Raw genomic sequence first — 12,980 nt, 5'->3', positions numbered from 1 at the left:
CAAAGAAGGAACAGATTGTAAGCTAGCTTGAAGAAAAAAAAAAAGACAGAAAAAACAGAAAACTAGTAAAAAAATCCTACTTGCAGTTTGGAAGTATTTTTGTTTATTTTGCATCATGTTTAGTGTAACAACCCAGATAGATAGAAAAACATGTTTTCATTGCACTCAGAGTAGTTTCCTAAAGAAAAATAATTTAGGCCCTCTCTCCCGCCACGATTATGTTCTAAAATGACTGGAAATATACTTCGAGTCAGTATGAATAGTCGGAAGAAAAAAAACCAACCAGATGTAATTCAGCCCTAAATCATCTTCAGATTTCCCCATTCCTCTTTCACTATTTACACATGCGGCCTCATACCCAAAATCTTTCCAGTTTCTGATCAACAGAAACTGATCAACACCAGGCGATGCAAGCGCTGAACATACTCGACTGGATTTGCTCTTTTAAGGACTGCTCAGAAGCTTTATAGACAGTGGTATCAGTCTTTATAACAGTCTATACTATGCAAAAAGGTTCAGTATCCCTAGAATAATGCAGGCCACTGAAGAAACAGACGTGCCACTCTCTCCCTCTTGCCTCTCTTTTTCTTTATCTCTATCTCATTCTTCCCCCATATCCCCTTGTAATTTAATTTCAGGATGAATTAAAACCAGCTGTAGCAAAAGCTTGCAAATGATAGTGCCTACGAAAATGTGTTCATTGCCAGATTCTAAGTATTCTTCCCGTTCTCCAGTTTCACCTTTGAAATAAAGAGTTTGCTTTTAGTGTATGTGACCAGCCATCCTCTCCTGTAGGAGGATAGTCAAATAAACAAACAGGTCAGTTCACAAAATAATAGTTTGCAGAAAATAGAAAGATTGGTTTTGTTGTTTGTGTGTTTGTTTTTATCAACATTGGTCTCTATGTTATGCACTAGCTGATGGCAATGAAAACTTATATTTCAGTACTCATTGATTTCCACAAGAATCAAAAAGGAATGTTGCACAATGCATGAGAGCTAGCTCCATTTGGAAGGGTGAAATGGTGGAATTTGCTCTCATTTTCCTTTAAAGCAACAGACTGTCTTCTAACAGATGAAAATCTAGGTCTCATTGAGCCTGGAATTTCCATTCTCCTGATTTTCAGTGTCTTTGTGGATGAAATCTTAAAAGGCAAACCCTGAGATAAGAAAAATACACACAGTATTGTATGCCTCTTCCAGTGCAGAATTCCACAACAAGCCATGGGATTAATGAATTGTTTCCAAGAGAAAATATGTGTGTATGTGTGCTTGGATTTTGAAGACAAAGTATACGATTATTTTTTTTTTTTCTACACTGAAAGAAACAAACAGTATCTCAGTGGTACAGCTACACAATTGAGCAACAAAATGGATTTCAAGGCAAAGATGCATGTCCAGGGCTCCCAAAACACTTCAGATTTCCCCAGTGCTGCACAAGGTATTTCAATTTGTATCTCATCCCACAAACATGAGGCTGTGGCAGAGCTGTGGCACATTCCTATAAGTTCTGATACTGCTCATGGTGGCAATGCCCTTGCAATGACTGGTATTGTGAATGCTGGTGCACAATATCTCAGATTAGTAAAGATAAATGGAAGGGCTTAACATCTGAATCAAAGACTCAATGTACTTTAAGATGTATTTGGAGGTCCTGGTCAGAGTATGATGAAGTCAGAAGCTTGAGAATAGTTTGATTTGTTGCTAGTTTTGCAAGTTTTACAAAAATAAACAAATGAAAACTCATTTAATCCTTTTATTAAGCAATAGACCAATGCAGCACAAGCTGTTCTTCACCCTCTCTGAAAAAAAAAAAAGGGGGGGTTAAAATGATAAATGCAGTCCTGGGTCTTCATAATTAAGTGGCAAAACTGTCACTGATTTCAGCATAGCAAAGTACCTTGAAAGTTTCAGCTTGAATTATTTGGTATGAAATAATTAAGAGAGTTCTTCAGCTGCATGTCTCACTGCTATGTTGGAAAGTCTGGAGCCAGTATAGCCAAATACAAGGTATGCAAAGGAATCGCCTGACAAAACTATGCAAAGTTTTATTTTGAAGGAAAATTGTTCAGGTGCACATTTCCAAAACAGAACCTAGGCTAAAAAAAACATTTTGAAAACGATTCCTTATCTTGGAAAGTTAAGCTCAACTATTCCAAAATAAGAAATACGACACAGGCAAAAATCCCCAGGCTCTCATCAGGGTGATCCAGGAACAACTAGTGGCGGCAGAGCAGAATGACAATTTGTCTCACTGCTCTTACCATACAAAACGACAGGTCAGAGGAGAAGAAGACTGTCACAATGTACATGCATTCACAGACCGAAACAAAACTGATGGGTCTAGTTGTAATCTGATTAGACTTTAACATCATATATATATAATATATACAATTTGTGTGTGTGTGTGTCATATTCCACAGAGCTACAGCATGCAACCTGACTGACACAAATCAACCTTCCCATTCCCTCCATGGTTGTGGTTTAGCCCAAGTGCCTCAGAGATGGAAATTGGACCATTAATCAGGCAGCAGACCTATTTATTGACTGCTCTAGTTGTTGCCAGTTAGTGAAGCAGATGTCTAGACTGATGAGATATTTCAGGAACGCAAAGGATACATTCACAACAAATTTCAGAGGAGAAAGTGTGAGAAATCTTACTGCATGAGAGACTATAACTCAGAAGCAGTTTCTTTCATTGTGAACTGTGGTCTGTTGAAGAAACTATAAGCTAAATATGAGGGAATGTATTCTTTCTTTTAACTTAAACTTTTAAACTTTTTTAGACAAAGCACCTATTGAAAAGCTTCTGAATATGTCCCTATCAGGCATGAGAAAGCTTGGCCCAGAGCACGTTTGATTTCATTTTCCATCTTTACTGGTAAAACTGACATTTCTCCATGTAATTTGAGAGCTTTTACTATTCTTGGCACCCAATAAAACTTTCCGTATGAAAGCCTTTATTTCAGTTTTCACCAGTGAAAACACACTTTCACTCTGGTGAGCACGGAAGTTGAAGTTTCTTATTTTATTGTATTGAAAACTATATTCACTATATACATAGAAAAAACAAGTGCCTTTGGAAAGGCCAAAACACTGGTGTGAGCTATATAAACCTGCTTCTCTAAGACATGCAACAGAATTCCAATACTGAGAGGGCACAGGTAAACAGAAACATATATCTCTTACTAACTTGCATTCAGTCCTTAACAGCTTAATCCTCCAGCCTGACAGACTGCCCAATATGAACCAGCTGGTACCAAAGTAATACTGGGAAAATGAGTGGTCTTTGATTCTGCCAGGGGTGTTGTAAAGAGCAACTCTGAAGTTTCACTGACACACTTTGGAAAGGCTGTGATTGCAATCCCTTCCAAACGGTGTTAGCATGACGCTATGTTACAATCTCTCAGCTTTTCAAGAAACTGGCGAAGATTTGCCTGTGATCCTGTGTTATGAAAGCAGTTTAGATAGCTACAGTGTTCTCATTATGACATTAACATTTTATTTTATGTAATACGGACATGACTGTCGTATATGATGATTTGTATAATATCAAAGCTATACTTACCACGTTGCTGCATGTCCTGTACCGGATGTTTCGCCCCTCACAGGTCCTGCATACAAAAAATCAAAAACAAACCCAAAACCATTAATAGCTGAATATAAAAAGTTTGCATAAAGTTTACTGCATCAGCAACTTTCCTACAAAGATCTCTCAATCATCTATTTCGCTACCAACCCTCTTCCACAAAGTAAAAGACTCTCCATCCCTGTACAGGTATGGAGGTGTCAATTCTACAACTCTCCAGTTTTCTTACCTTTGCCTCAAAAATGAGTTTCTAGAAGGTGGCATCAGTTGGAGGTTGGAGGCTAGAGTACAGAACTTAGATGAAAATCAACATATGAATCCCATTAATAGTGCCCTGTGTCTCCCAGCTACCCACAACAATTTCGGAAGGGCGCAGCTCTGCACCCACCCAGGGACACACCTTGGCACTGACACAGCCTGAGCGGTCAGGCTTTCTCTGCTGAGGAACAACCACAAGAGGAAGAAAACCTGCCTGCAGTGGCGTGAGATGACAAGCTAGCAGAACAGGGCTTTTCCCAATTTGACACAAGGGGAGAAGGTGAGCATAAAACTTCCCCCTGATTCACTATCCCCTCACTACTCCCAGATTCCTGCTGCAGAACAGCTTCAAAGAGCTGCTGAGCCCAGCGGAGCTCAAGGAGAGCACATGCCCCGACGTGTGCTTGCCATGGCTCTCCTCCTTTTCCCCCACAGCAGACCCACACCAGCCCTGGTTCTGGCGGGGCTCCCAGAAGAAAGGCCAACCCCCAGGTATCTTTTTAGCACTCATCATCATGTATTCTGTGTATTTGAACTTAGGTGAAGTTCCATGTGAGTTCAGAGAGCATACTCTGTGGAGGTCCTTAATACAGATTATAATGTAAAGTTTGGCTTTTAAAGATTGTTCTTCAATATAATAGAATTTCTTTTTAATTTCTTAATTTCACAACTGTGTTGTTTTTTTTTCTCCCCCCAGGATTTAACAAGCACGCATTCCTTGAGGACTAAATGCCTGCCAAGACTGAACATTTAAATCCAAACCATTCTGAACTATCCAAGAGAAAAGACAGCATCTGCATGTATTTGTGTGGTTCTTTTTTCCTTTTTCTTTTTTTTTTTTTTAAACAGAAAAATATTTTTCCATACTAGTTAACTCTAAAATAAACTGAACAGATTTCCTTTAAATTATTGAAGTCACCCTTCCACCCACTTTTCTTTACACACCTGAAAAACAGACAAGACTTAATTCTGAAATTCCTCTAGTAGTCATTTACACCTATGTATGTACAAAATTAGAGCAAAACAGAGTTTTGCAAATGTTTCACAGTGGTATAAAAAATAGACAAGTAAATAAAACCTACCACTTTTTCAGAAGAGATGTATGCAGAAAGATAGTGTACTCTGTTCTGTAGCATTTCTCATACAAATAATGCTACTAAAAGTATAACTGAAAAACCACTAATTCAATGCTTTGTGATGTTATATAATTAATTCAACCAAATTTTGAACATTGTGAGCATGTACAGAAATGAGAAGTGTGCACAGAGTATCTAGCACTTAGGAAAATCATTTTTAGCACTATAATAATAAAAATTATATTCACAACAGGCTATGAACTAAAAAACAAACAAATAAAAACCCCCAAACAACTCCCCACTATCCCAGTCATTCCTAAGCAATATAGACAGAGATACTGCGGTGAAGGACAAACCTGTTTACACTCCACTACATTCAACAGAGCTACTTCTGATTTATACTGATAGGTAACAAAGGAAAAGTACATTATTGCAGCATGCAGGCAATCCTAGCACAGGCCTTGTGCACCACATGGAATAGCTTCTTCAGCAAGCTTGACACATGCCCCATCTGTCTCTCAGAAATGTCACACAGCCCATCAGACATCACTTTGCTTCACACTGCTGTCACCACAATTTCAGTTACTGTAATTTATTAACCTGAGAACCATTGAACTGCCAAGGAAATTTAAACTTCCTTTCTATCAGCTGCCTCACAGTTTCTTCTTCTCCTTCTTCTTTTCACAGTTTCTTCATATTGTCTGTTTTGGAATGAAAAAAACACTCATTTTTCACTATTCTTTACATTAGGGAGAAGAATAGGTACTTTCATAAGACCTATGCCACAGAAATATTCAGATTTTTCTTCCAATTTCCCTCCATTGGCTAATGGCCAGGGTTGTTCAGAACAAATGTGCATTTCTGGATGTGATGTGCTGTGCTGTGATGATTCATAAACACTAGGAATCACTCTTGCAAAACTCCTCTTGTCCCCTCTCCAAGACCAAACTTTGGGGTTTTGTTGTTTAAGCTCATCAGTTTCCCAGTTATCATCCATCAACCAAAAGTAGGCAAACTGCTTTCACTCTGACCTGATATACTTTCACAACAGGTTGGCAGAGTAGTTATGTCTCAGATCTACACTGCTTCAGGACAGTATTCCAGATTCTCTTAAACTCAAGTATCTACTTTTGGATTCAAAATCGTAGGATTTGTGGAAAAAAGTTACATGGTTAAAAAGACTCTGGAAGAAAAAAGAAATAGCCACTTCTCAGAGGTGTCAATTTTGATATTTAACGGTAAATTCTGTTTCTGAACCTATCTACTCTTAAAATAAGGAAGCTGAAGCCATCTAGTGAACCTAACCCTGCTAGAGTGAAATACCCAGAATCTTGCACAACACCAGACCAGACTACGTTTTCTCCCCTAGTTAGGGTTTGAATTAATATCCCAGCATGGGTGCTTTGCAGAATGCCACAGTATAGAGCATTTAACATGTAAGGAAGGACCACAGCAGAACAGTGAGACAATGTTATGAGATCCAGCCATCACGTATCCTCTGATCTCTGCAGGGTGTAAATAAGAACTCACGTCAACAGCAAGTACACACAGCCACTTGGAAAAGTCAGAAGTCACCCAAAACACCAAGTTCGTCTTGGAGGACACAAAGAGGGTGGGAGCAGTAAGAAGTATTTCTACAATCTTCTCTTTTATCACACACATACTGCAGGGGATTTTGCAGAGGAAAAAGGTACCTGAGGGTTTGGTTTGACAGGCAAATATTATCATGTGAATATGCAAGAAAAGCAAGCTATTGGGAATCATGTTTGATTCTTCAAGCCTAATCACTCGTTTCCAGTAAAGTTTGTGAAAGAGGTTAACAACTTTTAATATATTATAATATTCACTTCTCCTGATTTAAACAACTCGAAACCCTCGTATTTATTTCTCCAGGCTCCAGTTTGTGGTGGGACTTAGTCCAAGTCCCTCCCCCTCCGACACAAAGGTATAAAGTAGATGTGTACTTGTGCTCAGCTAGACCTAGAAGCCTTGCAATAATCCATGCCAGAAAGAACAGCAGCTCCGTGCCAAAGTTGCCGTCATCTGTAATTACCAAAGATGATGAAAAAGATTTGCAGAGGTGGACCTCATCAACTCCTGCCACTCTCAGCAGTCATCGAAGTTTGAGATGCTTTTCTTAAGAAACAAGTCTTCACATCAGCAAGCAACTTTGAGCCAGAGGTGGATTATTTTTGTGGATGTGAATTATGATGCAACTATTCACAGCAGGGGTTTGAAAGCTGATGTAATGTTGGACAATCTTCACTCTCCTTTATTTTCACACCCCTTGATAACCACTCTTCTGGGATAGATTCTGATGTCTGCATCGTACCTGTAAGAAAAGTGTGCTGTGGGTCTTCCTCCTCCCATGAGATCTCAGGCAGGCTGCATTAGCCCTTCCCCTCCCCCAGTGCCAGCAGGCATGAGGCTGCACTGCACACAGATAAACACCATCCTGCATCTCTCTGTCCTTGCCCTGTTGCTCTTACATCTTTCTGAAATGTTGTAGAAAGTTATGACCCTCTCTCACCCTCAACACAAATTCTATCTTTGTCCTTCTCTGGGTAAAAGCAAGCGTCTTTTATTCTTTCAGCATACCCCTTTTCTCATAAAGGAAATCTGAAGGAAGGCCATGAATGTCAAATTGTTATGAAGAAAGAAGATGCGTCAGGGCTGCATTGGCTTTATGAGTTCACTTTTTAAAAAACTGTCTGGTCAGGTCTGCCCAACTTCATGTCCAAATTCTGATATTGACAATAAATTCAGAAGATGTGTGAAAATTTTCTGTATCTTTTTGTTAATAAGCACCTTGCCTTCCACAATAGGTTGTGCAGATGCATTGGTATGTTTTACCATGCAGCTTGGTGTTGCAACGGTAAAAAGCTTTTATTCTTTATGTTTAGGAGGTGGTCTCCTACAGACTTCTGCACTTTGTTGAAATAGTGAAATACTAGAAATGTTAGAGGAACAGTTAATATTGAGACAAGAAAAGTGGGCATGGATAGACAAACCAACTTTCCCTGGCAAATTTAATTAGAGATCTTATGAATATCCTTTTTGAAGGAGTAAAAAAATACACAAATGTGAAGGAAAATGTCAACTTGAGCCACTACAGGTAGGAAGCTGGCTGGGCAAATAAAAACATGGGTACTGATCTGTGGCCACGAAAGGCCCACTTTTTGCACAGATAATGTTTTCTACAGTCTTGTTATTAGGGAATCAAATATTCTGATGTAAATAATCTATTCTAGTTAGCATGATAGGGCTTGTATAAACCTAATTTAGTTCAACAAGGCCAAGTGCACCTGGATCAAGGTAATCTCCAACATCAGTACAGACTAAGTGATGAATTGACTGAAAGCAGGCCTGCAGAGAAAGACTTGGGGATACTGGTGGATGAAAAATCAGATATGAGCCAGCAATGTGCCAGCGATGCAGTCCAGAAAGCCAATTTTATCCTGTTTGCATAAAAAGAAGCATGATAGCAGGGTGAGGGAGGTAATTCTCTCCCCTCTACTCCACTCTGGTGAGACCTCACCTGGAGTACTGTGTCCAGATCTGAGACTCTTTGGTATAAGACAGACATCGGCATGTTGAAGTGGGACCAGAAGGGATGACAACAAGTAAATTTGTTTATTCCTGTAGCATAAAAATCCATGCTTCTGGATTTGACAAACTCTTGAAAAGAACTTTCTGCATCCTGCTGGTTGTGGAAGTGTTTTCCTTGCACAAAGTTGTTGAGATACTTGAAGAAGTGATAGTTGGTTGGCAATAGGTCAGATGAATATGGTGGATGAGGCAAAACTTTGTAGCCCAATTCATTCCACTTTTGAAGCACTGGTTGTGTAATCTGAGGTTGTTGAGAAGAATTGAGTCTTTTCTGTTGGCCAATGCCAGCTGCAGGTATCGTAATTTTCAGTGCATCTCATCAATTTGCTAGGCAGACTTCTCAGATGTAATGGTTTTGCCAGGATTCAGAAAGCTCTAGTGGATCAGACCAGCAGCAGACCACCAGTAACCACGGTGTTTTTTTGATGCAAGTTTGGCTTTGGGAAATGTTTTGGGGGTTCAGTCCAACCACTGAGCTGGTCGTTGTTGGTTGTCATATAAAATCCGCCTTTTATCGCACATCACAATTTGATTGAGAAATGGTTCATTGTTGTTATGGAGAATAAGAGAAGACGACACTTCAAAATGACAATTTTTTTTTTTAAATTTTTGGTCAGTTGCTGAGGCACCCACTTACTGAGCTTTTTCACCTTTCCAATTTGCTTCGAATCCTGAATCACCACAGAATGGTTGACGTTGTGTTCTCTGGGAACTTCTCATGTAGTTGTAACAGGATCAACTTTGATGCTTTCCATCGGTGTCTGTCAGCTTCCAATGGCCAGCCACTATGCTCCTCATCTTCAAGCTCTTGTCTCCTTTGCGAAACTTCTTGACCCACCATGGCACTGTACATTCATTAGCAGTTCCTGGGCCAAATGTGTTGTTGATGTTGCAAGTTGTCCCCCCACTGCTTTACAACCCCTTTGAACTCAAATAAGAAAATCACTTGAATTTGTTTTTTGTCCAGCACAATTTCCATAGTCTAAAATAAATATAAACTAAACAGCAAGTAACAAGTAGGTAGCAAAAACCATAAAGCGAGAAAAATGCATTAAAACTATGTATAACACAACCACATTTATTTAAGAATGTATTCCAATATCAAATGGCAAATTTCAACAATGCAAAAACCCAAATTACTTTTGCACCAACCTAATAATTTCCTTTTATGACAAGGTCACACATCTAGTTGATCAAGAGAAGTCAGTAAATGTGGAGTTCTTGGTTCTTAGTAAAGTGCAAAGGCCTGGCTGATTTAATTATTTTTCATTGAAATCCCAGAACAGATTATTAAAAGAACTATGAATACACAAGAGTTCTTCCAGTGAACCTGGACTTATCAACAGGTGTAACTGCTTTAGCAGGTGGGTTGGACTAGGTGATGTCCAGAGGTGCCTTCCAACCCCAGTCGTTCTGTGATTCTGTATCATCCAAGTGAAGGTTCACAAACATTTTTGTTAGGTAGGCTACTTCTCAACAGAGATACAGATTTATGGAGACCACTTCCATCACTCACCTGTAGGTACAATGCTGACCACCATTCATTCTAGTAAGACCAGTTTCTCACCCAAAACACTGACATATAACATTTCTGTGGCAACTATAGCAATGGGTTACATGGGAACACAATACTAGGAAAGCATTTTATATATTTTTAGTTACCTCACTGAGGTGCAGAAGCCGGAAATTAGGACAGCCAGTACAATGTGATTAACTCATTCTCCAAAGACCAGTAGCAATCACTCCAGCAATTACACCACTGATCTAGATTGCATGAAATGTGAAGCTTTTTACGTTATTGACTCAAACTAAGATTGTAGTTTACTGCTTCTGTCACTAGGAAGAGTTAGAACTGTAATGTCTCGCAAAAATTGGAAAAGCTTCTATATCAAATGAAAGCAGGAAATGCTATCATAATTACAGATTTGAGTAATCTTAGAGTACATAGAATAAAAATTTTCTTTTCAAATGCTGCTAGATGACACAGCTTTAACCAGAAGCATCTACAAACTAAATATACACAAAATTTCTTCCAAATATTTAAAGTCACCCAATATAGCATGGGGAATGTCCTTTACAGGGCGAATCAACTACAGTTGTCAACTGAAGCAGAAAAGAAGTCAGCTACTGAGGTACCCTGAAGGTCATTTGCAGGAAGTAATACACTAAACTAGCATATAGACGTAGTTTTGATCATGGTAATGAGAACCATCCTGTAAAATCATTTGGTAGCACTGATGACCTAAAAATTTCATGACATTGACTGTATTCCCATTGAGTGACATAGTATTCTTCATCAGAACGCTATTTACTTTTGAGGATGTATCAGCAATTATGACAGCATTTGTGTAAAAATGTTTTGCTCTTTACGCTACAGGCCTTAAGATAGCAAAAGGCTTACTCTAGAAGTCATGAAAACCCAGAGTACTTAAAATGATAATTCTGATCAGCATAAGAACATTTCACAAAGTGGCATAATTTGCCTTACTTAATATTGCCAGGATTAGAGCAGACTGAGTTTAGATCATTGCACAACAGTCACAGTAATTTAATGTTAGCTTCTATCTGACCAAGAAGTAACCAAAAAACTAGAATACCTGTTCTATTGTAATTTTCACTCAAAGTTTAAAGAACCTTTTATCAATGTTAGAACGGAAATACTTGTGATTCTCTTGCAGTTTAAGCCCCAGAAAAAGATGAGTCTATGATTGTAGCCTGAAACGAGGGGCCACAGCCACACGCTTGGACTAAATTCTAAATTCAGTTGTGAAGCAGCAACACTACAGTAGATAATCTTTTGGTATCAAAGGCATATACAGCTGAATCTCTAAACAGTATTTTTAAAATATATTATATTTGATGTGTCCCATTTTCAGTGCTAGTCAGTGTTGTAATGGCTTATTTTTCTATTTTTTAACTTTAAACTAACTTGAATAACATGCATCTATTCCATCATCATCTGACAGGCACCAAACCATTTGATGTTTGATTTGTGAACTGTAATCTCTGTGATGAAAATCAGAAAAAATACTCCTTAATAAAATAAATTTATTTTGGACTTCTTTTGTCTTATGAAAAATGTCACACAGCCTAAAATTGACCCAATCTTAGCTAATTTAGCTAGTTCATTAAACCTAACCTCCAAAGGTATGTCTCAGTGCCTATTTTACTGATCAACCAAGCCAAACTGCAATAAAAGTGAAAGTCATTTATGCAGATCTACTATTTTCATCCTGCAGTATGCAATGGCACTGGGCTGAACAGCCAAGCTAGTAAATCACTTCAGCTAATTTAGCAAGCAGAGTTGGTGGAAAGGCTAATTCATACTGGTGGTTTGTTTGCATTACCAAAAGGCAGCCATCAGCTGAAGGAAGGAAGGGAGGTGTCGAAAAAAGGCAAAATAGTATCTACCACCACATAACTTAGCCAGTACAAAGCATCTAAATGTGATGTGTTCTGATGTGTGTTCCCTCTTCCTTTTTTTTTTTTCTCTCTTTTTAAATCTCTGTCATTTTTACAACTGAGGGAAACTTGTCAGGAAGATGTTACTGTTGACCTTCTTCTGCTACTAAATTTATATTGCTCATCTAATGGTGGAAAACCTCCACTCTGTTCAGCAGTATGCACATTAAACCCTGACTCAGTATCTATGGGACTCCTCATACAGTTTAGCACTCTACGATGCACTCACACAGAACGTTCCCAGCTTCATGCTTTAGTGGGAAAGAGCAGCAAATGAGACAGTTAGAGTTTCTAAGCAGACTGAAAAAAAACCCAAAAAACCTATTATCTGCTAAAATAATTCTCAAAACTCTAGGACATGCTGCTTTTCTGCTACCTACAGTCTTATTTTGCTCAGAAGTGACAACATATTCCGAAGATGATAGGAAAAATATCACAGTTATATTCCTGCCAGGCCCAGAAACAGGAAAACACTTTTGACGTTACTGCAGTACTCGTCAATATGTAACGTACAATTTCAGAATGCACAGAATATTTTCAGGACCAGGATGGGTGAACTTAGCATAAAAGAATTCATAATTTCTTTCACAATTTGAAAATATATTCCTATATAAGGAAATTAAATAAATGCACATGAATTTCAGGTATCTAAAGAACATTCAGCTATTTATTAATCTCTTTGAGTTTACTTACACACTTTTAAAATACCTTGAATGAAGGTCTGATGAGTGCTATCAATCTCTTTGCTGGATGACAAACTCCAGTTGTGCTGTGCAATAGATGGACCACAACAAATAATTGCCAGATTCAGGGGAAGAGGGCAAAGACCACATTGCAGTGTCTCTCCACCTGCTCTGTCTATGTATTTCCAGTGCCTCTATAGCCAAAGTATCCAATAGCTAATAGAACTTTGTTCTCTGCAGAATCACAACAGTTGCTAGTTGGGCCCTCAAGAAAAACAAGAGTGGTCTGTGGTTCTCTTCTCTG

The 12,980-nt window shown here is 38.6% G+C and overlaps 1 protein-coding gene across 5 annotated transcripts in view; it reads right to left on the bottom strand.

The window, feature by feature from the left end:
- Positions 1-12,980, bottom strand: part of ADAMTSL1 (ADAMTS like 1) — a 438,476-nt gene that overhangs the window by 159,788 nt on the left and 265,708 nt on the right. For all 5 annotated transcript variants that reach the window (XM_065046188.1, XM_065046189.1, XM_065046190.1 and 2 more), the window contains one exon: positions 3,568-3,613. In XM_065046188.1, coding sequence (XP_064902260.1) covers positions 3,568-3,613 — 46 coding nt within the window. The remainder of the gene's footprint in view (positions 1-3,567; positions 3,614-12,980) is intronic.

The sequence above is a fragment of the Columba livia genome, chromosome Z (genome assembly GCF_036013475.1).
Source record: "Columba livia isolate bColLiv1 breed racing homer chromosome Z, bColLiv1.pat.W.v2, whole genome shotgun sequence".
In the NCBI taxonomy this organism is placed as follows: Eukaryota; Metazoa; Chordata; class Aves; order Columbiformes; family Columbidae; genus Columba; species Columba livia.
Note: the sequence above shows the minus strand (reverse complement) of the source record. Positions and strands in the feature narration are given on the sequence as shown.